This window comes from Balaenoptera ricei, chromosome 14 (assembly GCF_028023285.1).
Source record: "Balaenoptera ricei isolate mBalRic1 chromosome 14, mBalRic1.hap2, whole genome shotgun sequence".
Lineage (NCBI taxonomy): Eukaryota > Metazoa > Chordata > Mammalia > Artiodactyla > Balaenopteridae > Balaenoptera > Balaenoptera ricei.
Window position 1 is genome coordinate 26637511 of NC_082652.1, and position 25392 is coordinate 26662902.

The following is a 25392-nucleotide window of genomic DNA, read 5'->3' on the forward strand; positions in this document are numbered from 1 at the left end:
TTTTATTCTTGCCAATGATAGCCTTTTTGGTTTTAATTCAAAAAAATATTATTTGATTATTTTCTCTCTGATTTTTATTTATTTTTTAATTTTATTGAAGTCTCTCTGATTTTAAACAGTTAATCTTAACTCTTTTTGTGGGCCTCTGTTATTGTAGCTTAATTCTTTTATTTTTATTTTTTGACCATGCCGTGCGGCTTGCAGGGTCTTATTTCCCTGATCAGGGATCGAATCTGTGCCCCCTGCAGTGGAAGCGCAGAGTCCTAACCACTGGACCGCCAGGAAAGTCCCTAATTCTTTTTTTTTTTTTTTTCTGAAACTCTCTAGGAGTTAAGCCAGCATTTTATTTATTTATTTATTTATTTATTGGCTGTGTTGAGTCTTCGTTTCTGTGTGAGGGCTTTCTCCAGTTGCGGCAAGCGGGGCCACTCTTCATCGCGATGCGCAGGCCTCTCACCGTCGCGGCCTCTCTTGTTGTGGGGCACAGGCTCCAGATGCGCAGGCTCAGCAGTTGTGGCTCATGGGCCCAGTTGCTCCGCGGCATATGGGATCCTCCCAGACCACGGCGCGAACCCATGTCTCCTGCATTGGCAGGCAGACTCTCAACCACTGTGCCACCAGGGAAGCCCCCCTAATTCTTTTTTAATCTGTTTTCCAGCTCTGACGTTGTCATCTGCACTGTCTTCTATTTAACTGATTTCTGTTATTGTTACCTTATAAATTATTTTTTAATTTACATTCTGCTTGACTTCTTTTTTTTTTTAAATCCTGATTCTGCTATTTGCAGAATTCTTTTTTTATTTTAAATTCTTTTGTAATATGTCACGGTTCTGCAGAATATATTCTGGTCTGTTTTTATTTAGTATTCCCCTTGTGTGTAACACTTTAAATGTGTTAATGAGTCCCATTCTGTCTTTATCTCCATTCTTAGAGATGACTCTGCTAAGCCTGCTCCTTTTCTCCTGGGCTTTTATGGTTTGTGCTTAGTGGCCACTCCCGCTCCTGCGTTGCCCTTTAAAATTTGCTTGCTGTGTTCCTTCAGTTGAGTCTTATCTTTGTTCTTTGTTTATAACATGTTTATTTTGTTGAGTTTTGAAGGAGGCGGCATTCTGTACCATTTCTCACTTAGTGCTTCCCAAAATTCTGTTGTGTAAGACTTTCTGGGCACATTTTTACATAATGGAAAGAACACAGAATTCAGAGGAAGGACCAAGTGTTAATCCTAGCCCTCCCATTGGGTAGCTTTGGCTAAGATACTTAGACTATATGGTAGGACTTAACTCTTTTAAAGTTTTATATAGTTGTTGTGTTCTTAAAAATAAGCATAATTTTTATATCTAATGGGAATATAAGGAAAATTAAAATAATACAGAGTGTACAGTGATGAACTGAAAATTGATATAATTATTAACTGATTTATTTTAAAATGATAATGAAACAATTGAAAAATGAGATTGTTGGGCTGGAACTCTGATAAAATTGTTGTCATGTAGGTGGCAGTGGTATTGTTTGCATTTGTATTGAATTTATGAAGTGAGTTCGCAGATACTTATTCTTCCAAATAAGCCTATATGTGAGAGATAAGTATTCTTTCCATTTTATGGGGGAGATACTGAGGTTCAGCAAGGTTAAGAGAATTGCCGATGGTTACAAGCACAGCGTTGTGACAGTGCAAGAACTTGAATTCAGATTCAGGACTTCCAAGACCAGGGCTTTGTAACTTGACCCAAAATTAAACTTGACTAGTTTTAAGATTGTTTCTTCAGATACATGCCAGTCTTGTCACTTGGGTAGATTTTTCGGAGTACAGGCCCTAGTTTCAGCAGTTGTCCTGGAGATCAGCTGTCACTCTGAATGTGTGGAAGATCAGTGTTGGGAGTTATCTGGGGGCAGCCACTGTCTCTGGCAGTGTTCCTCTCTGTCTGGATCTTTGATTGTGTCTGGGAACAGATATATTTATTGCTCGAGGGCGAAAGTGAAGAGATAATGTGGGGAGAAAAGAAAAGAAACTGATTTCAGAAATAAGATTTCCACAGTAACTTGAGCAATGAAACATTTGAGAAATTCTTGGTTGTGCTGACCAGGATCCTACGGAATTCTTGTCGGTCTCTGAAGTCTTTGGGGATCCTTTGTGTACACTCTCAGATTATTGAAACACAAGGACTCAGGCCAGGACCTGAGGGAAGGAGGACTCAATTGAGGAATTGGGAAGTCATCAAGAATCATGGCAGTGGCTCCATCATTCTCTCTTTTCACATTCTTCTCATTCTTTGTTCTCTTTTTAAAATCTTTGTTATACACATGCACACACAAATATATATATAAGCATATAATTTTAAGAAAAGGATGTAATTTTTTAACTTTTCATTTTGAGATAATTTTAGACTTAGAAAAAAGGTGCAAAAATAGTCTAGAGAGTTCCCACGTACCCACCTTTTCCTGATGTTTAACATGGTGTATGTCTGTAGGAATGTCATCAAAACCAAGAAATTAAAACCGGTGCAATACTAGATGCAGACCTTATTCACAGTTCCCATTTTCCCCCAATGTCATTTTTTCTTCCAGGATCTCATTTTGCGTTTAATTGTTGTGTCTCCTTAGTCTCTTCCAACTGTGGCATTTCTTCAGTCTTCCTCTGTCTTTCATGACGGTGACACTTTTAACGAGTACTGGACTGTTGTTTTTGTAAATTTATTTTATTTATTTTTGGCTGTGTTGGGTCTTTGTTGCTGTGCGCGGGCTTTCTCTAGTTGTGGTGAGCAGGGGCTACTCTTCGTCGCGGTGTGCGTGCTTCTCATTGTGGTGGCTTCTCTTGTTGCAGAGTATGGGCTCTAGGCGTGCGGGCTTCAGTAGTTGTGGCATGCAGACTTAAGTAGTTGTGGCTCACGGGCTTAGTTGCTCCGCGGCGTGTAGGATCTTCCTCGACCAGGGCTCGAACCTGTGTCCCCTGCATTGGCAGGCGGATTCTTAACCACTGCATCACCAGGGAAGCCCTGGACTGTTATTTTTGTAGGCTGTCCCTCAGTTTGTGTTTATCTGATGTTTTTTCATGAATGGAATAAGATTATGCAGTTTTAACAGAAGTGATGTTGTGCCCTTCTTGATACATCACATCAGAGAGTTGGTGTTGCCGAGATATTTTATCCTTAGAGATGTTAATTTTAATCACTTGGTTAAGATGGGGTCCATCTATTTACCCCTTTGTAATTAATAAATATCTTAGAGGATGTACTTTGAGACTAAGCAGATGCCCTGTTTCTTCTCAGATTTCTACTCACTAGATTAAGCATCCATCCATGGATCTTTTTCTGGAAAAATTAATGTGGTATTTACCTAATGACAGTTTTTCTGTTTTCTTCATTCCATCTGATTGGAGTGCCTCTGTGAGAAAGAGCTGTTCCTTCTCCCCACTGATTTATTCACTTACTTATTTGTGTCAGTATGAACTCATGGGTATTTGTTTTATTCTGTGGGTTGTAATCCAGTATTGTCATTTTGTATTTCAAATTGTTGCAACTTCGACCTTTGTTTGCTCCTTCAGAGTGACTGCTTTCAACAAACCCCACCCTTGTTTGAGTACCTTCTTAAGGGCAAAGTGTGCTCATTGCTACTGGGGTGTAGTTGTTTCTAAGTCTTCTCAGTGAACAGAGCTGGGAAAATAGATGTGTGTACACCAGCCCACACATACACACATCTTTATTTCTGTATCTGTCTGTGTATATGTTAAAAACTATGAGTTCATACTGATGTCTCTGATTCTAATCCAACACCATGTGGTTTATTTTAACCTTGCCTCTTGCTTGTAATTCTTTCCCCAGCCTGGCTCTCATTATCTTCCATTTTGTTTGCTTATTTTTTCAGTCCCATTCTATTTATACATAAAGTAGATGCAGAATTGCTGACCCATATCCTTGTGAGAAACAAGTTCACTAATTAGATTACAGGATTTGTGTTCAGCCCTTTCCTGCTTTAGCTTTACAGCATCCAGTTAAAATACTGTTTTCTGAAGTTGCTTAGGCTGGTTTCTAGTTCCTCATGCCCTTCAGTGTGGTTATGTCATTCATTTGTAATACAGTTAGGTTCATTTGTTACTGTTGGTGTTCCATTTGGGGTTCTTCCCATATCCTCATTCTTTTGTTTCTTTAGTTTTTTGAATATGTGATATGACTGTGACTCTCAGAGTAAGAGCTGTACACAAGGTATACTCAAAGAGCAGTCCCTCCCTTCTCATCCCTACCACCCTGTTCCCATCCTCCCCTTCACCGCTTTCCCACTCACCCCCTGTATACAATCGATCTCTTTAGCTCTGGGTTTATCCTTCCTATATTTCTGCTATACAGGTAAGCAGATACATTTATGTTTTCTTATAACCGTTCTTTCTTATATGAAGGGTAGTATAGTATAAATCTCTTTTATACTTTGCTTTTTTACTTAACATTGTATCTTGGAACCGCTCCGTGTTAGTTTGTAAGAGATCTTTTTCATTCCTTTTTTACAGCTGCATAGTACTCCATCATGTGAATGTATCATAGTTCATTCAGCCTTTCTCCAATGTATGGGTATTTAGGTTGCTGCTAGTATTTTGCAGTTACAAATAATGTTGCAGTGAATTACCTTGTGCGTATGTATTTTCATATCACTGGAGATGTATCTTTAGGGTAGAATCCTAGGAGCGGGATTGCTGAATCAAAAGATAGGTGCAGATGTATGATTTTGGTAAGGACTGTCCTACCAACCTGTCCAGAAGGGTTTATAACCTGTCTTCCCACCAGCAGTGTTTGAGAGTAATTGCATATATTTTATAACACATACATATGAATGATTATCAGATTTTGTTCAGGGTCTTCCTTTCCTTATCTACTTCCTCTTCTATCATGATGGGTTGGGGAAAGAAAAAAACAGCTCCAACTGTAGAAGGTTTTTTAATGGAAAGAAGTAAAATTAGTTTTCCAGCTCTGACTGCAGATTTTTTTACTGGTATTTTAGAGTTATAATTATATGTTACAGTTTTCTACTTTACCTAGTTTAGCATCTGTTGTATAACATCTCACTGCCTGCTTAGTTGTGCGGACAGTTCTTTTCAGTTTAGATAATAATGCTGTTTGCTTCCAGTTTAAACACTTTTCCGTCTTCCACAGGTCTGGGCGGGTGTTAATATTTCTGACGTTGGAGCAGTTCATGAGAAACTTGCATTTCTTGACTAACCTAAAGTTTCCATGATGGGGATGATCATCTGAGCCTTTCTTTCTCTGACTTGACTCACTGGGGTACAGTTTACAAAGGTGAGCAAGGGTGGCCTTACGAAGTAGATCATCCTTTTTTGGACTGTAGCTCCCTTTCCTCCTGCTCTTTCTCCCCTGTACCCCCACTTGAGATCCTCACCTTTATGGTTTCCTAATCTCCTACTCCTGTCTGGCCTGGGTCTGGATCTGTCTGCTGACCTCCCCTCTCTTCTCTTGACGACTCCACTCCCATTTTACGAGAACCCAACTGTTTATTTTGTCTGATCGTACTTACAGGCTGATGATATATGCTAGAGAAAATTACTGAATCGTCACGATTGACACCACTAAAAATCTCTGGATTCTCATTCCTGCTGGTTTCCAGCATATCTTGTTACTTGTCCCCATTCAGACCCTGATCTCACCTCCCTCCCCTCATGTTTGGTTTGCCTTTGCATCTCCTGCCTTCAGGTGTGCTCTCCCACACCTTATTTACCGGACATATTTGCCTCTTGTTTCAGAGGAGACAGGTTTTGGCTCATCCTGACGAAGAAGATCTAAATAGCCAGAACCTTCAAAACAGATAGGCTCCCTTGGGAAGCAGAATGCTTTCTGTATCATGGTCCGTACGATGATTTTTATTTTTGTCCTCATTGTCTGCCGTCCTCAGCTTCTTTTCAGTTACCCCGTCAGAATCATGAGCCAAACCTTGGTTCATCACCAGCAAAAGGGCATAGCCAGTGGAGGACTACTGACCCTCTCATGGTGTAGTGGCTCAGAAACATGGGTTTTGGAGGTCAGCATGCCTGGGATTGAATCCCAGTTCTGTTGGCTGCTGGTTGTGTAATCAGAGACAAGTTACTTGACTCCTCTCTTCTGCCTTAGTTTCTTCATGTGTAAAGTAGGGGCTGTGCTTTACCGCCATAGGGTTGTGGTGAAGACAGCACATAAAGGTTTTTCTGAAGCTCTCAGCACTGTGCTTGAGGGCTCAGTAAGCGGTGGTCATTATGGTTATTGAGGTCCTCTCTCAGTGTCTCACTCAACTTCAGGGCCAGAGGTGCGTGGAGCTGCCTGGGTGGCTACCCGGAATGCGTAGCACTGGAGGAGACTTGATGCTCTTAGTCTTGGTTCAATACGTCTGGCTGTTCTCAGAGCTCACCGCGAGCCAGCCCAACCTGGACCATCCTAGAATTCTTGTCCAGTGAAGGCAGGAGAGGATAACTGAGGAGGAAGGAAATGTAGGGGAATGATCCACAAGTGAGTAGTAGCCCATCTGCTTCATCAGGGTCTCTCTCATGACAAGTTCAGAGCATAGGTGAACTCCAAAGGTCATTTCTAAAGAGTACTGCTTGGATTTAGAGTACTGATTGGATCTGTTGCAGAGTACTAACTCTTGACTTTGTGCTGCTCTAGCATGCTTCAAATAACAGAGTTTATGGTTGTGGGGTTTAGGATGATGATAGTCGCGGTACTAAATCCTGATGGGGTATCTTAGATCTAGTAATAGAGGCACATTTTTCCTATTAATTGGAGAGAAATGTTTTTCATACTTTTTCCTTTAATAATTTGTGAACTTGAGCCCACCAAAAATTTGTAGAACCTTTACTGAGTATAAGTCACTACAAGTCTTCATCTTTTTATGGCTATATCTATGCATATATATGTATGTATGTACATTCAATCATATAATTGGGTGTGGGGTATTTTCCAGTCTCTTGTATACATATAAAAAATTTTTAAAGAAGTTTTGCACTTATGTTTGGAAGAAGCCTGAACACAGAATAATAGTATCTTCTTTTTGTAACTTGGCCAACACTATCAGGGCAGACATACAGGGCATAGCCAAGCTAGGACTAAAACTCAGACCTCCTGATTTGAAGTCTAGTTTTTTTTTCTGATGTTACTTTGTTTTTATGGTTTCATTGGATAAGTTAATAAAAAACAATAAAAAATAATAAAGTAATTAAAAATGACTGTTCTACTTTTTTTGGGATGGTCTCATATCTTTCAGGCTTTTCATCTGCTGTTTTTGCAATCTTCATAACCCGTAGAGTTTTCCTCATTTTTGAGTCAAGCAAATGGTTGCTCAGAGGTGTTGGGTAAGTTCAGTGATGTCTCAGCTAGTAAGGGAAGGGGCCAGAATTGGAACTCACCTGACTCTTTGGCCCCTGTTCTGTTACTGAAGAGATTTAAAAATGCATATGTAGATAACGAAATTTGTTCAAGCTCTGGGCTGTACGGAGCGCCTTTCCTAGAGAGGGTGCACATGTGTTCGTGACATCAGATTTTAAGTTGCAATATCTGAAGTGTTATTGGAGCACTCAGTCTTAAAATAATGTAAAATTATGATGGTTTTACAACTAAAATGACTTTAGCTTTTATTTGCTCACTGAATGGTTTGCATCCTCTAAAGAAACCTTTGCACTGGCTTTCTTGGTTAGTAAATTATGAGAGAATCAGGCTAAAGGAACGAATACGTTTTCTTTTAAAGCAGTCATTTGTATTATCTACTTACTTACTTTTGGAACATTAATTTGGATCAGTCTAACTTACTTAGCATCTGAAGACAAGTTAATTTTTATCTGTGAAACAAAGTACTGTGGTTTTGTGTTCAGATAATTAAAGTTCACTGAAATGGGTAGCTTGGAGAACAGCTTAATAGCTCTCTCTAAAAATAACCCATTCACAGTTGATAGCACTTTAGTTGCTTAACAACGTGTACAGTATGTGGTGCTAATGCATGAGGAGATAGCTCCTTCATTAGACAAACTTTATTATGCACAAATATTATTGAGCCTCTGCTATGAAATGACTATAATGACAGGGGGCTGGGGAGGATGGGGAGAAAGCCTGAACGTACCAGAAATGTTATATTTATGCCAGAGCCTCAGAAATGACTGTGGAAGCCTGGGCATTTATTTTAATGGTGTTGCCACTGCTCAAAACCTGTTTGGAACACTTCCTATGAAATTGTTGTCAGTATGAGCATATGAACCATGAGAGAAAATCAGCCCCACAGTTTTGTAGCTTTGCTCAATTTTTAAAAATCACCTTTTGAAGTATAATTTATATACAACAAAATGGACCTTTTCTTTGTGCAAAGTTCAGTTGAGTCTTGGCAAATATATACACTGTGTAACCACCACCACAGTGGAGATACGGAACATTACATAACCCCAGGAAGAAGTACCCTTGTGCCCTTCGCTGTCAGTCTTCAGCTCAGGCAACCATGGATCAGTTTTCTATCACTGTAGATCAGCCTCAGCTTACCTAGCGTTTCAGATAAATGGAGTTTAGAAGTCTTTGCTCTTTTTTGCCTGGCTTTTTCACTTAGCGTAGGGTTTTCCAGGTTCATCCTTGTTGTCGCATGTAGTCGTTTCCCTTTTGTTGCTCTGTGCTCTTCCATTGCACTGGTGACACACAGTTTGTTTACTCTTTCCTTGTTGATGACTATTTGGGTTGTTCCAAGTTCGTGACTGTTATGAATAAAGCTCCTACAAACATTTGTATACAAGTCTGTATGGATGTATATTTTCTTTATTTTTTAATTGAAGTAATTTGACATACAATATTTTATTAGTTTCATGTGTACCACATAGTGATTTGACGTTTGTATACATTGCGAAATGATCACCACAATAAGTACAGTTACTGTCTGTCACCATACAAAGTCAATACAGTATCATTGACTGTATTCCCTATGTTGTGCATTGCATCCCCGTGACTAATTTATTTTATACCTGTAAGTTTGTACCTCTTGACCCCCTTTACCTGTTTCCCCCCCCATCCCTACTCCCTGCCCCTCTGGCAACCACCTGGGTTTTGTTTTGTTTGTTTTGTTTTTTAGATTCCATGTGTAAGTGACATCATGTGGTCTTTGTCTTTCTCTGTCTGACTTATTTCACTTAACGTAATGCCCTCAAGGTCCGTCCATGTTGTGGCAGATGACAAGATTTCTTTCATTTTTACGGCCGACTGGTATTCCATTGTACATGTATACTGCATGTTCTTTATCCATTCATCCATCAGTGGACACCTAGGTTGTGTCCGTATCTTGGCTATTGTCATAGACATATATTTTCATTTCTCTTGAGTAAATAATTAGGAGTGGAACTGCTGGGTTGTATGGTGAGTGTGCATTTAACTTTTCAAAAACCACCAAGCCTTTTCATAGTGGTTGTACCATTTTGTAGTTCCACCTGCAGGGTATGAGAGTTCTAGCTTTTCTACATCCTCATCAGCACTTGGTACGGTCATTCTTTTTCATTTTAGCCATTCTAATGGGTATGTTATGTGGTTTTAATTTACATTTCCCTTATGACATCATTCATCTTTGTATGTGTGTATTGTCACAAAAAGTGTCTATTTTTTTGCCTATTTAAAATTTTGGGTTGTTTGTCTTATTTTGAAGTTGTAAGAGTTCTTTATATACTCTAAATACAAGCCCTACATGTTGTAATTTTTTTCTCCCATATGCACAGCTCATTTTTGACCTTGACAGTATTATCTGGCCTGTTCACCCACCTTGCTCACTAGATCCCAGTCAGCACCTTTCCTTTTCAGTCTCAGTAACTCCTCCTGTCTCCACTGTTGTCATCTTGTACATTCCAGAGGCTTTACCACTGCCCTCAGAGGTGTGCTGCTTTTTCTTTTTGTGAGTATTTTACTGATTTGAGAGTGCTGCTGGTTCATAGTGCCCTTGAGTCTGGGACGCTGAATGTCCTACAGTGGGCAGCATGATTTCGTACAATGAACTGACTGGCTTAAAATGCCAGTTATGTGCTTGTTGCTTAGTCCAAGCCACTACCGTCTCTTACTGGTGCTATTGCAGTGCTTCAGATGGTTTCTTTTTTCACTCTTTCCTTTTTACAATTTATTCTTCATATCACAGCTGGAGAAAGCATTTACAAATACAAATTGGGTACTTTTAGTCCTCCCTTAAAGTGGAAGTGCACTTAAGATGAATCTTAAACCCTTAGCACAACTTCCAGGTCACAGCCTCATCCTGAGCCATGTGCTCTTGGCTTGGTATGTGCCAGCCACCAGTAGCCTTCTTTGGGGTCCACAGATTCACCGGCCTAACCTCTCTCTGTTCAATAGAACACTTGCCTTCTCGGCTACCCCTCACCTGGCTAATTCCAGCCTATCCTTCAGGTCTCTGTTTTAAATGCCACTTCCTTAGAGAGGAAGAACCTTCCCTGAGCCCCTAATTTAAACCAAGTTCTCTAGTTATCCATGATGATGTTAATTATAGCATTTGTATTTTTTCTTAGCATCTATCATAATTTATCTATTTTTAATATATGTCTCCTTACCCCACTCCCCCTTTTCCTCTTTTGGCCTTGCCACGCGGCTTGTGGGATCTTAGTTCCCTGACCAGGAATTGAACCTGTGCCCCCTGCTGCACTAGACCACCAGGGAAGTCCCCTAATACATGTCTCTTTATATTTCCCCCATGTTGTATAAAGTTCATGAGAGTAAGGAGCTTTCTGTTTTCGCTGTAGTATCCATAGCACTTAACAATGTAGATGATTAATGAATACCTGATAAAATTGATTTTAACATTTGAATGGTTTTAAGTTTATTCATTGTGCCTCCTTCCAGATCCCAAATGACATTTTTTCTCTTGAGTACAAACTTCTATGTACTAGTTTTCTGTCTTTGCCATTTGAACTGAATCTGTAAATTGCCCTGATAATAAGAGTTCTTAATCTTTTTTGTGTCATGGATCTTTTAGGCGGTCAGTGAAACCTGTGGCTCCTTCACAGATTAGTGTGTTGTTTTTTGTTTTGTTTCGGTTTTTTAATCCAAAATACGTTTATTGGGATCGTTTCCCATTCATCTTGATTCAGGGTGCTTTTAGTGCTGCTTCTAACTGAAGGAGCATCCTTCTGTAAGCCTTGCTTTTTCCTCCTGTAGGCTGGCAGAGGACAGTAGAGTAGCCAACACAGGAAACTACTGTTTGTGCCTGGCTAGAAATGGTGGTGGTTTTATAGCATCCCGGGCATTTCACATCCGTGAAGTAGGAGGTGGGGCTCTGCAGCAGGTGCTTCTTGTTGTGTTTCCTCTTCTGGCGAGGGACGCAGGAGATCCTTTGTGAGAGGCATGTTCTCCTGAGGAGGTCCTCACTGCCAGATCAGATTAGTGGTCTTAAATGAATAGAAAAAATTATGTAAGGTTACCAAGGAAATCGGTTATATTGAAGTACTGTTTTTTTTAATATTAAGAAAATACATCTGTAATGTGTGTGCTTTTTTTATTAATGCCTTAAGTAGCAAGATCAAGCAGCAGATGTGACAACTACTGTAATTTCAAAGTAGTGAGACATATAAATATTTCCAGAATTACAATTGTAGGCTTTTTACTGGTCTTAATATTTTTCTGTTTAGCCTCCTTCAGTCTCTGGAAATACCTGTATTTCTGATAGTGTCACTCTCGTGGCTGGAGAATTCTTTCTGTTATCAGAATAAAGTACAGATTTGGGAATTGTCTTTACTAAAGGAATTTAGAGCCTGAAACAAGATGGCGGAGTAGAAGGACGTGCTCTCACTCCCTCTTGTCAGAACACCAGAATCACAACTAGCTGCGGGACAGTCATCGACAGGAAGACACTGGAACTCACCAAAAAAGATACCCTGCATCCAAAGACAAAGGAGAAACCACAATGAGATGGTAGGAGGGGCACAATCACAGTAAAATCAAATCCCATAACTGCTGGGTGGGTGACTCACAAACCAGAGAACACTTATACCACAGAAGTCCACCCACTGGAGTGAGGGTTCTGAGCCCCATGTCAGGCTTCCCAACCTGGGGATCCGGCAACGGGAGGAGGAATTCCTAGAGAATCAGACTTTGAAGGCTAGTGGAATTTGATTGCAGGACTTCGACAGGACTGGGGGAAACAGAGACTCCACTCTTGGAGGGCACACACAAAGTAGTGTGTGCATTGGGACCCAGGGGAAGGAGTGACCCAAGGGAAGATTGAACCAGACCTACCTGCTAGTGTTGGAGGGTCTCCTGCAGAGGCGGGGGGTGGCTGTGGCTCACCGTGGGGACAAGGACACGGGCAGCAGAAGTTCTGGGAAGTACTCCTTGGCCTGAGCCCTCCCAGAGTCTGCCATTAGCCCCACCACCGAGCCCAGGTATGCTGCAGTGTTGGGTTGCCTCAGGCCAAACAACCAACAGGGAGGGAACCCAGCCCCAACCAACAGCAGTCAAGCGGATTAAAGTTTTACTGAGGTTTGTCCACCAGAGCAACAGTCAGCTCTACCCACCACCAGTCCCTCCCATCAGGAGACTTGCACAAGCCTCTTAGATAGCCTCATCCACCAGAAGGCAGACAGCAGAAGCAAGAAGAACTACAGTCCTGCAGCCTGTGGAACAAAAACCACATTCACAGAAAGATAGACAAGATGAAAAGGCAGAAGGCTATGTATCAGATGAAGGAACAAGATAAAATCCCAGAAAAACAACTAAATGAAGTGGAGGTAGGCAACCTTCCAGAAAAAGAATTCAGAATAATGATAGTGAAGATGATCCAGGACCTCGGAAAAAGATTGGAGGCAAAGATTGAGAAGATGCAAGAAATGTTTAACAAAGACCTAGAAGAATTAAAGAACAAACACCTAGAAAAATTAAAGAACAAACAGAGATGAACAATACAATAACTGAAATGAAAACTACACTAGAAGGAATCAGTAGCAGAATAACTGAGGTGGAAGAATGGTAAGTGACCTGGAAGACAGAATGGTGGAATTCACTGCCACGGAACAGAATAAAGAAAAAAGAATGAAAAGAAATGAAGACAGGGGCTTCCCTGGTGACGCAGTGGTTGAGAATCTGCCTGCCAATGCAGGAGACACGGGTTCGAGCCCTGGTCTGGGAGGATCCCACATGCCGCAGAGCAACTGGGCCCGTGAGCCACAATTACTGAGCCTGCGCACCTGGAGCCTGTGCCCCGCAACAAGAGAGGCCGCGACAGCGAGCGGCCCGCGCACCACGATGAGGAGTGGCCCCCGCTTGCCGCAACTAGAGAAAGCCCTAGCACAGAAACGAAGATCCAACACAGCCAAAAATAAATAAATAAATAAATTTTTTTAAAAAACTAAAAATAGAATTACCATATGATCCAGCAATACCACTACTGGGCATATACCCAGAGAAAAACATAATTCAAAAAGACACATGTACCCCAATGTTCATTGCAGCACTATTTACAATAGCCAGGTCATGGAAGCAACCTAAATGCCCATCGACAGACGAATGGATAAAGAAGATGTGGTACATACATACAGTGGAATATTACTCAGCCATTAAAAGGAACGAAATAGGGTCATTTGTTGAGACGTGGATGGATCTAGAGACTGTCATACAGAGTGAAGTAAGAAAGCGAAAAACAAATATCGTATATTAACGCATGTATGTGGAACCTAGAAAAATGGTACAGATGAACCGGTTTGCAGAGCAGAAATTGAGACACAGATGTAGAGAACAAACGTATGGACACCAAGGGAGGAAACTGCGGGGGGGTGGTGGTGGTGGTGTGATGAACTGGGCGATTGGGATTGACATGTATACACTGATGTGTATAAAATTGATGACTAATAACCTGCTGTATAAAAAAATAAATAAAATTTAAAAATTAAAAAAAAAAAGAATAAAGTACAGATTTCTCAGTTTTCTTTGTGTGACGTCACCTTTTGCTTTTTGCCCAGATGGGCTCTAAACTCCAGCTGTACTGGATGACTTTGCACTTGTACCCAACCTTCCATGCTTTAGTTCCTGCAGCTCCTTCCTTCTGCAAGCCTTTCCTCATAGACTGCCTATTAAACCCTGCTGTGCTTTTCAACCCACCTTAAATAAATAACACCTTCTGAAAGAGGTTCACAGATATTAACATAGAGCAATGTCTGACACATAGTAAACACTCAATAAATTGTAGCTATTATTAAATAAGAATTGTTCATAAAATTTCTTTTTATTATCACCACCAAACTATAAATATCTTGAGTGATGTCCATATGAGAAACAAGGCAACACAGTATATCAGTAACTGTGAGTAAACATGATGTAAAGTGAAAATATGCCTCATATGTAATATACATCAAAAATAAAAGTCTTGACCTGGGGGAAACAAGACTTGAAAGTGCTGCATCAACCCTGTTAACTGTTGTTGCTTTTTGCACTGTAGTAAGTATGACCTTGAGAGGAGGAGGTGTGATAAGGAGTTGAGGGTGTGAGTTGGCAGTACAAGCCAGCCCTGTGGGCGGCTCCTCACACCCCACAGCCTTGGAGTGTGTGTGAGAATGCAGTAGCCGAATTGCAAGTGGAGCTGGTGTGGGCACCACCAGCACTGGAGAGTAGTGACCATGCTGAGCGCCCTGCCGTCAGGGCCATGGACAGACCCAGATACACCTAGAAAAAAAGCAGGAAAGTTCAGGATGACGGGGGAAGGTCAATTTTATGAGACACGATCAAAGAACTTCTAACAGTGAAAGGAACTATACCACAAAAGTAAAGCTATTCAGATGAATAAAGTCTTAAGAATAAAGGTTCTTTCCTAAACTCTAATAGCCAAATAACTAGAAATCCTGAAATTTTGGAATAATGTTTTTTTAGAGAATAAAGGGTACAGCTTTCATGGAGCAGTTTGGAGCAGCCCTTTTTTTCCTTCACATGCAAGACTGCTGTCATTCCAGCTGGCAAACATAGTAGATTTGAAATGGCTCCTCTGTTTCTCAGAGTACATAATATATCAAATTATTTCTGTACGTCCAAGTGGGAATCTGAAAATAATTCTTTTATAATCTCAGAGCTTAATACCATAGGTATCTGACTGCAGCTTCTCTCAGCTAATACTTGGGCATCAGCATAAGTTTTCACTCTCTGTTGTAATGACAATCTCAGCTACTAAGTGGTGCCTGTTGCTAAGTTGGAAACCAGTGTAGAGAGAGCACTTGTATGTTTCTTTTTTCCTTGACATTTAACACTTTTCTAGAAATATTTACTTTCCCTCAGATTTTGTACATGTGAAGTTGTTAGACTCCAATTAAATGTACGTTAAGCTCCTTGACCTTCTCCCACAGCTCGCTGGTGCTCTGTTTCCCCCGATGCCCCCATTGCATTACATTTTGGCTAGATTCTACTGCTGTGTCTTCTACGTCACCAGGTTTTTCTTCAGTGTATAATCTCTTACTAATTTCAACCATTGTATTTTTTTCATCTCTAGAAGTTCATTTTGAGTCTTTCTTATACCTTCCACTTCTCTCTTTATATCGTGCTCTATGTTCATGAACATATGGAGTATATTTATACCAGTACACGATTGTCTACTAATTCTGTCATCTCTACTTCCTAGGTATGTTTTTTTATTGGCTTTTCTCTTCATTATAGATTGTATTTTCCTGCTTTTTTGTTTTGTGGCTGTTGTTTTTACTGATTTACAGTATTGCAGATGTACAGCAAAGTGATTCAGTATATTCAATATTTATATACTTTTCAGATTCTTTTCCATTACAGGTTATTGCAAGATATTGAATATAGTTCCTGGGGATTTTTTATTTTTTGGGGGTGTTTTTTGGATGTTGATTGGATGCAAGACACTGGATTTTACATTGAGTGCTAGGATTTTTTTTGGTATTTCTTTAAATACTTTGGGACTTTTTTTTCTGGGATGCAGTTAAGTTACTTGGAACACTTTGATCCCTTGAAAGCTCTCTTTTAAGCATTTTAGCTCTCTTTTAAGCATTTAGTCCGGAATAGCCTTTAGTCAAAGGCTAATTTAGCCCCTGTACTGAGTCAACAACCTTTCTGAGGACTCAGTTTTTTGTCCTGGTGTGAGGAGGTCTTTACTGGAAAAGTGGTAGAACAGGAACTGTTCCCAGCCTTGTTCCACATGGATTAGTCCATCTGCTCCTCTCTGGTGGCTCCTTCCCCAGCCTTGGAATTTGATCATGCACAAGCTCTGTTCATTATCAGCTGGACACTCAGAGGGAACCCTCTGCGGATCTCCCCAACCTTCTCTGAAGTTCTCCTCTCCTGTACTCAGCCGCAGAAATTCTGAGTTGGACTCTCCAGATCTCGAATTCTGTCTCAACTCAGGGAGACTACCAGGCTCCATTTGGGTTTCCCTTCTCTGCATTGAAACCTGGAAACTCCAGGCAGTAAGCTGGGGCAGTCACAGGACTCAGCTTGCTGGCCTGTGTTGCCTGTTGCTGGGTGTCAGAAAACTTATTTCATAAATACTGTCTGGTTTTTTAAGTTAAGATAAGAGAGTTAGATCAGTCCCTGTTCTTTCATCACGGTTAGAAGCAAAAGCCTGTGAAGGTATGTAGAACTTTAGGGACTCATTTAAAAACTCAAGTTATTTCCTTCAAGCTGCCTTATCTTATATTACCTACCCCTCACTGGTTATTTTTTTCTCCCAGCAGAGTGGACAGAAATAGTAAGACAAAATACAATTTAAATTATGTTTTAAATCACTCATGGTCCCATCATCCTAGCTTGTTCTGTATATTGCCTCTTCTAGATAAATATTTTTAAGCTGCAGTCTGATGGTTTATTTTGAATCTCACCTTTAGTTAATACGATCTTCATACTTAGTTTAATGGCTGCACAATGACCTGTTATATTAATATTCCATAATGTATTAATCCTTATGTTTGGCAATACAGGTTTTCTTCTTTTAGGTAGTTTTGCAGTAAATACCTTCAAATATTATCCCTATTCTTAAGGATGCTCAAAGGGAGAAAGGCAGGTGGGATGATGTTCTATTTATTTCAATCTGCAGTGAGATTTAGCCTATATTGGGTATTTAGTAAATGTTTTTCAAATGATTGAGGAGGAGCATAACTTAAAGTTCAATTAGGTAAAGTTTTCAGTTACCTTTTTAGGAATATTTTTGTTCCATTGGGCATTCATTTTTATTTTTATGGGGGGTTAAAGTAGATAATTTTGAAATGTTTATGTTTCCTTCTACTTGTTAAATTAAGCCCATATTTTCTACATGTTAATTGTAATTATGTCATCAATTTTGGAGGTATAATTTAGTGGAAGACCTTCTTCAGATAAACTTTTATGTTGGAATAATTTTAGGTTTACAGAAAAGTTGCCAAGATAGTGCAGAGGGTTCCCATAAGCCCCCACCCAGTTTCTGTTTTCCTTGATGTTAACATCTTACATTACTGTATGTGCTTATCAAAACTGAGAAACCAGCATTGGTATAAAGAAATTTCAGACTTTATTTGGAATTTGCTTTTCCACTGATTTTCTTTTTCTGTTCCAGGATCCAGTCCAGGATACTACATGCATTTAGTTGTTATGTCTGCCTGTCTCTCTGTGACTGTTTTCTCACTTTTCTTTTCATGACTTAAAGAGTACTCGTCAAGTATTTTGTAGAATATCTCTCAACTTGGGTTTGTCTGATGTTCTTCTCACTATTAGCCTGGGGTTACAGGTTTGGGGAAAGAATATCACAGAGATCAGCTGCCTTTCTCGCCTCATCCTATCAGGAAGTCACAATGTCCACATGACGTCACTGGTCGTGGTAACTGATCGCCTGGTGGAGGTGCTATCTGCCAGGCTTCTCCACTGTAAAGTTACTGTCCTTCCCTTTTCACATTCTGTTCTTTAGAAGCAAGTCTCTAAGTTCAGCCTGCCCACAAGGTGTGCGGGCTGGGAGGGATTGAGTTCCACCTCCTGGAGGGGAGAGGATCTACACATATTACTCCAAGTTCTTCTGTTAGGAAGATTTGTCTCTTCTCCTCCACTGTTTGTTTCTCCCCTGTGAATTTGGTTACAGCTGCTAGAAAGAAGACAAATGATTTAGAATGTATAGTTCTGCCATTGAGGAATATATAGTCTAATTGAATGAAGAGCATTTGAACAGGACCAAGCTAGGAAACATGAGGTTTGTGAAGTAGGCACTACTTCTTGAGTTGCCTATGGCCACTTTCTCCAAAGCTGTGGCTCCACCATCGTTCCAAGTTGGCTAAGACAGCTCCTGCCTGGTGCACTGCCCTCCCCATTCCATTCTTTCAATAAACTACTACCTGAGAGAACTTCATAAAAATACCGCCATGCTTAAAATCCCTGCCTAACATCCTTTGGTGGCTCCCCAGGGTAAAATTGTAGATATTTAAACATGGCCTGGTTCCTGCTTAAGCCTCCGGCTTCAACCCCATCCGTGTCCCCTTGGGTCCCACTCTCTTGCCGCAGGTTCCTGCAGGCCTCTGTAGCTTTGCATGCACCTCTGCTTTGCCTGAAGTGTGTGCTGCCTTCTCACACCTGCCTAGTTTTTGGGAGTCTTCTCTTTACCCCACCTGGTCTGCCAGCCTTCGACCCACCCACTGCTTTCATAACAGCCTGTGCCTTTTGGTTGTTCCCTTGGATTTGCCAGTCATTCTCCTCCTCCTCGCCTTCTTTAAAAGTAGTCACCTGTGCTGCTTCCACTCCTGTCCCCACTCCCCTTCATTTACTGCCACCCAGGGTACCACACATCAGCTGATTGCAGATTCACTGAATGCTTTCCAGTTGTTGTCAAGCATTCCTGTTTGGAACTCTTTATATCCTTGGCTTCTGAAACACCACTCTCTCCTGGTGCTTATAGGTGCTCCCTCACTCTCTAGCTGGTTCCTCCTCCTCTGTCTGCTCCTGAGTTCTGTCCTCAGACCTGTTTTCTCCACGTATCTCTCCTCAGTAGTGCAACCCTCTGTGGCTTCTGTTAAAAATTCCCATATCTTACTTCTAACCTTGTTCTCTCTCTTTAATGCTGCTAGAAGCGCAGAGCCATCCGAATCACCTGCAAGCCTCCTCAGATCTTTAAATCAGGAAGTACAAGACTGTCATTGTCTTCCCCTACCCCCATCTTCATTTTGTCCCTCCCAAACCCAGGCCTGCCCCTCATGTTTTGTTTGCAAGGCCTGGGTCAGGAATACAAATGGAGCATCACATACCATATAAATCAAACTAAGAAACAGGAAATGTATTCTCCCCCCACCCCCCCACCCCAAGACAGATAAACTTTCTTAAAGACCTGGAAGATCAGGTTCAAATTGAAAAATCTTGGGCTTTTTAGAGTTGGGTGTCAGCAGTTCGAGGAGAGCAGGCCTCCAGCATAGCCCTCTTCTCTTCCCAGCCAGTGCTGTGCCCCCCCAACTCCCATGAGCTGGAGCTTGTGGACCCCCAGCCCAACAGTCCACGCACCGTGTATACCCTGCAGATAGCTCCCCTTGGCCACCCCTTGTGGTACACACCCTGGAGGAGCATTCTGCTCGCTGCCTTGGGATTCTGGGGCTCCTGATGGCACATTCCCCAGACCCCATAATCACCACTGGGTGAGGAGGTGCCTGGTTGGGTGAGGGCCAGCTGTCCCCGTAGATGGCCTGATTGTTTTCCTCTCCACATGTTGCCTCTCACCTTCTCTGTGCCCTTGATCCTCTTTCGAAAGCCGCTCATCTTTCAGGGTATGGTTTCTACAGGCCTCATCTTCTTTTAATCCTCTTTGTTGCCCTTATTTGGACTTAATCTACCCAGATTAATCTTCTGGGTGGAAGATCTTAATCTTCTCCTTGGGTTTCAGAAGTGCTTTACTGTGATAAAGGCAGTGCATGCTGTCTGTTCCTGTCTCCTTCCCTCACTAAATTGCCAGCTTTTTAAGAGCAGGATCACTGTTTGGTTTTGCCCCCAGTCCTAACATGAAGTCTTAGAAGTGGGAAGTGCTTGACAAGTGTGGCTTGAATCCGCCACAGCTCTGGCATCACCCTCCTGTTGTTGTGGTAACCCTGTCAAAACAGGAAATGAGGTTAGTTTAGCATGACTTGTTCATAATTGACTCATGCTGGTTCCCTTTTCTTCCCTAAGTGATCACAAAGCATCTGTTAAATAATCTACTCCAGAATTTTGTGGGCTTCTACTTCCACATTAACTGGTCAAATACAGTTCTGGAATCTCTGTTCCCACCCACCCTGGCCCTGGAATTCACCATGCATTTGGAGAGCCCTGGCTCCTTTTTTTAATTGCTCTCTGAAGAATTGCTTGATGAACAATATACCAGTGTACAGTTTAAGTTTTGACGTATTATACACCCATTAAGCTATCAAAACAATTACATAATGAACATTCATCGCCTCCAAAAGTTATCTAGCTTCCATTTCCATTTGTGTAATCCCTCCCTCCCAGCAGCCCCAGGTAAACCCTTCTGATGTGCTTTCTGTCCTCATAGACTAGTTTGCATTTTATATAAGTAGAGGTACTTTTCTTTTGGTCTGGCTTCACTCAGCATAATTATTTTGAGATTCATCTGTGTTGTATATATCAACAGTTTGTTTCCTTTTATTGCTGAATAGTAGGAAGCTACGGTTTTAAGAATTGAGTGTGCTCACGTCTGGGCTTGATCTCCCATTCCCCACCATTTATGTATCTCAGGATAGAATTCATCTGGGACTTGAAGCTGCATTTATGTAAGATGACTGGGTGCTCTCAATAGCTTGAGCTCCTCAAGGGCACAGTAATAATATAATCTTTGTATCCTGTTAGTATAACCAAATGGCTGGATAAAAAGTTTCCTCCTTTACTTAGGGTGTGTGTGTGTGTTTGTCTGCGCCCCTCTGTTTTATTTATTTAGTTACTTTAAATTTATTTATTATTTATTTTTGGTTGCATTGGGTCTTTGTTGCTGTGCGCAGGCTTTCTCTAGTTGCAGTGAGCGGGGGCTACTCTTCGTTGTGGTGCGCGGGCTTCTCATTGCAGTGGCTTCACTTGTTGTGGAGCACGGGCTCTAGGTGCGCGGGCTTCAGTAGTTGTGGCACGCGGGCTCAGTAGTTGTGACTTGTGGGCTCTAGAGCGCAGGCTCAGTAGTTGTGGCGCACGGACTTAGTTGCTCCGCGGCACGTGAGATCTTCCTGGACCAGGGCTCAAACCTGTGTCCCCTGCATTGGCAGGCGGGTTCTTAACCACTGCACCACCAGGGACGCCCTCTCTCTGTTTTAAATAACATACCCAGTTCCAATTTCATCACTGAGTGTCAGTCGATACAGTTGGAGGGGCACACTGACCATAAGCCCCTCTCCCCAAGCAGTCTTATTCTCAAAGGCAAGTTTATGCCCATGTTTGTTTGACTACCATGCTTCAGTAAAACTGGATATTTATTTATTTATTTTTAATTTTTAAAAATTTATTTATTTATGTTTGGCTGCGTTGGGTCTTCACTGCTGCGTGCGGGCCTTCTGTAGTTGCGGCAAGCGGGGGCTACTCTTCCGTTGCATTGCGCAGGCTTCTCATTGCAGTGGCTTCTCTTGTTGCGGAGCACGGGCTCTAGGCATGCGGGCTTCAGGAGTTATGGCATGGGGGCTTAATAGCTGTGGCTCATGGGCTCTAGAGCGCAGGCTCAGTAGTTGTGGCGCACGGGCTTAGTTGCTCCGCAGCACGTGGAATCTTCCCGGACCAGGGCTCGAACCTGTTTCCCCTGCATTGGGAGGTGGATTCTTAACCACTGAGCCACCAGGGAAGCCCTGGATATTATAATGTTGAGTTTAAACCAATATTTTATAACTATTTTAACCTGTGTTCTCTTTTGTTGAACTCAGGCTCTAAAATCTGAATTACCAAAAAAGTTTTGATTTCTAATAGTATTTACTCCCAGTGTTGAATAAACTTGCTTGAACGACATATCCCTTTGCCTGTCTACCTAAAAATCAGTGGTTTAGGCCTTCTTGCAGCAAACCAAAGCAAAATAAGATTTGAGTAGTTATTCTTTTATTTAAGGAAATAGACGTCATTTCAAAGTGTTGGGGTACCCGAGTGCAATGTATAAATGGTGTGAGAAAACTGAAGCTGAGTGAGACAAGGTCCCTCCTACAGCATAGTTTTGTGGTAGAGTCAGACAAATGCAACAGTAATTCTCAGTATAAGTAGACTGATAGATACCATTATAGAAGCACAAACTTGAGAATAAACTTATTTTACTGTTTCCTGTTTCTAGCACTTACCCAGAGGAAACCAGAAGTAATGTCTTACTGCCCGTCCGTGTTCTTTCATTGCTTCGGTCAATGGACCAGATGTTGATACTTGTTAATATGAAAAGCTCTTACAGAAAAGATTCAATAGAATATTGTTCATAAAGATAGTAGTAATATTCAAGATTCAAATTCATCATAAAATTGAAGATAAAATTATTATTGCTTCTGCTTGGAATTCTATTAAGTCAGACCTTCAGGACAACTTGGAAAGAACTGGGCCCTATGTTATGGCTGTGAAGGTATTTTTTGAACAATACTTTTTAGGTTTTGTTATAAGACTACCCAAACATCTTGGTTAAATTTCTTGGGGGGGTGGGGGAGGAGGAAGAAATAGTCATGTCATTTTGCACGTAAGACAAAGTTGTTGCAAGCAATCAATGCATCCTCCTGTCCCACCTTTTAATTGAAGTATAGTTGACTTACAATATTAGTTTCAGATGTATGGCATAGTGATTTAGTAATTTTACAGATTATGCTCCATTAGAAGTTACTACAAGATAATGGCTATAATTCCCTGTGCTATGCAGTATATCCTTATTGCTCTCTTGGGTCCATTTTTGTTCGGGTTGAAGATGTGGTTGATGGTCATTTGAACGTTTCTGCTGAGTCCGTGGAATCTGATACAACAGTAGGAAGTTGTTTTGGAGGCAGAAATGATTGCTCTCACCAGAATGCAGTTGCTGTTAAAAACAGTGGGAAAATGACATGTGTGTGTCATACACCCTTGTTCCTGGATTTATGAAAATGGACATCTGTACAGTTCCCAGGGCCAGGCCCTCTGTTAGTTTTGAGATTCTGTGTGTGCTGCATTTTGCCAGCCGCATCCTCCCTAGCTTAAGGCCTCTTTGTGGGTTATACACATGCTTCCTTCGTGTGTATGAAACAAGTATTTGCCTAGAGTACTAATCATTTAATACTTTACCGCCTTGTTCTGAGAACTGTTTTTAATGCCGTCTCCCCTCCTCCCCTCCTTTTTTATTTATTTTTTTAGCTCTGCTTATGATAATGTCAACAAAGTTCGAGTAGCTATCAAGAAAATCAGCCCTTTTGAGCACCAGACCTACTGCCAGAGAACCCTGAGGGAGATAAAAATCTTACTGCGCTTCAGACATGAGAACATCATTGGAATCAATGATATTATTCGAGCACCAACCATCGAGCAGATGAAAGATGTGTATCCTTTTCAGGCAGCTGCTCCACTGCTCCGTCACCTGGTTGAGTAATGTAACTGGACGTGTCCTGCACTTACAGGGGTGGAGGAAAAGTAATAAAACACATTTAGGGGGAAACTGTACTTTGCTTGTCATTTACTGTAATACTTGAATCATTTACATTTTTTTCTCTGATTCATTTTTTCATTTGTCAGTAACTGATTTTAGTATCTTTTTGGCAAATCCAATATTTTCTGTCAGTTTCAGTAAAGATTTCCTTTAAAGTGTAGTTGTGGAAAATTTTGGAGAACACCTTTTCCAGTCATGTGTTTGCCACTCAAGGTATGGTTTGTTATGATGGTGAAAAGGAAAGAGCAATCGACTGTGGAAGAGGGTGCCCTGTACGGCACCTGGTCAGGTCCAGACTGTCCTGATCTTAGCACCATTTCACATCTGGGTCCAGTTTTCTCGTTTTTAAAACTGGCGTGCTCGCCCTCATGATCTTCAAGGCTGGCTCAGCTCTGAAGTTGTGTGATTAACTATGACCAACATTTAGAAATCTGGACTAAGCAGGTAAAGGCTTGGGTAAAGGAGGCTGCCTGGCTAAAGACTATGTTTGAAAGGTAGAAGTGTGAAGTGTGCTGAGGAGGATCTGATGGGAGAAGGTTCCGGTTCTGGCCGCAGCAGTGTTCCCACCAGTTTGCCCACTTTGCGTTCTGCCCCTCCAGGGAGAGGCAGCTCACTGTCTCCAGGCAGCCTTTCCATTTTTATTTTATTTATTTTTACTTTTATTATTATTATTTTTTTTAGCCTTTCCATTTTTAGACAGCTCTGTCACTAAGTTCTGGTGATATTTTAAGTGAACTGCCTCCTCCTGCCACCTGTTGTCCTGCTTTACCTTTTGCCTTGAAAATCACATCTCTGTCAGATGACAAGTTTTCCAGTCATGTTTCCTTCAAATCCTGTACCATGTCTCATCTAGCATGAATCTGTAGATGTGTAATATTTACACAGAAATGAATGACAGAAATGCAAAAACACGAATGAAATAATATCGTGGTGAAGTTAAAACCTAGCGGCTTTTTAAATTTATTTTCTGTGGGATTGAAGTTAGCCATAACTAAAATTCTAGATGCTGAGATACACGGATAGGCAGGAAAACAAGAGGAGCTCAACCAGGACAGGCCCCTTCCTAGCACAGCTTCCAACAGTCTTACTTACTTATTTATACTCTTAACCTTAATTGAAGAGTGAAGCAAATAGACTGAGGGTTGAGATTAGTAGGAAATGTGTTCTAGGCCTGTGTTTCCAAAAGTTTTATGGTTGATTTTTGTGCAGAAGGAGGGGGACAAGAAGGGAGGTAAAAGAGCAGTGACGTTTTGAGTTGTTGCTAGGCCAGAGAGGAGGGAGTGCTTGGTGCTGGCCCCCACCCTCCCCCAGCCCTTCCCAACAACCCCAGAGGGTGTCTGTTGATGGTGGACAGCTTGGAGACCAGGACTCGTCCACACGACCCGCGTCAGGTCTCTGTTAGCTCATCACTGCGCACATCAGACAGGAGTGGTGCCTGCTGTCTCACAGGACCTAAGAAGGAGTTCACGACTTTCCGCTTCCTTCTGTTGAAGTGTACCAAGTTTTCATCAGGTTCTCATTTCCCTCCTGAGCCTCATGATGTAACAGTGGACCCTTTGGGTTCATTTTGTTTTCAGTGCTTTGCTAAGTGTGACCAGCTATTTTGGTGTGTTACCTTAACCTTTCCAAACAGATATATAGTACAAGACCTCATGGAAACAGATCTCTACAAGCTCTTGAAGACGCAACACCTCAGCAACGACCATATCTGCTATTTTCTTTACCAGATCCTCAGAGGGTTAAAATATATCCATTCAGCTAACGTGCTGCACCGTGACCTCAAACCTTCCAACCTGCTGCTCAACACCACCTGCGATCTCAAGGTCAGCTTGGTTATTTACTCTTAGGGTGATATCTGTTGAAAAACTCATGTTA

At 41.4% G+C, this 25392-nt stretch overlaps 1 protein-coding gene across 1 annotated transcript in view; it reads left to right on the forward strand.

The window, feature by feature from the left end:
• Window positions 1-25392, forward strand: part of MAPK1 (mitogen-activated protein kinase 1) — an 86425-nt gene that overhangs the window by 26025 nt on the left and 35008 nt on the right. Inside the window, exons 2-3 of the mRNA XM_059893939.1 lie at window positions 23229-23411; window positions 25151-25340. Coding sequence (XP_059749922.1) covers window positions 23229-23411; window positions 25151-25340 — 373 coding nt within the window. The remainder of the gene's footprint in view (window positions 1-23228; window positions 23412-25150; window positions 25341-25392) is intronic.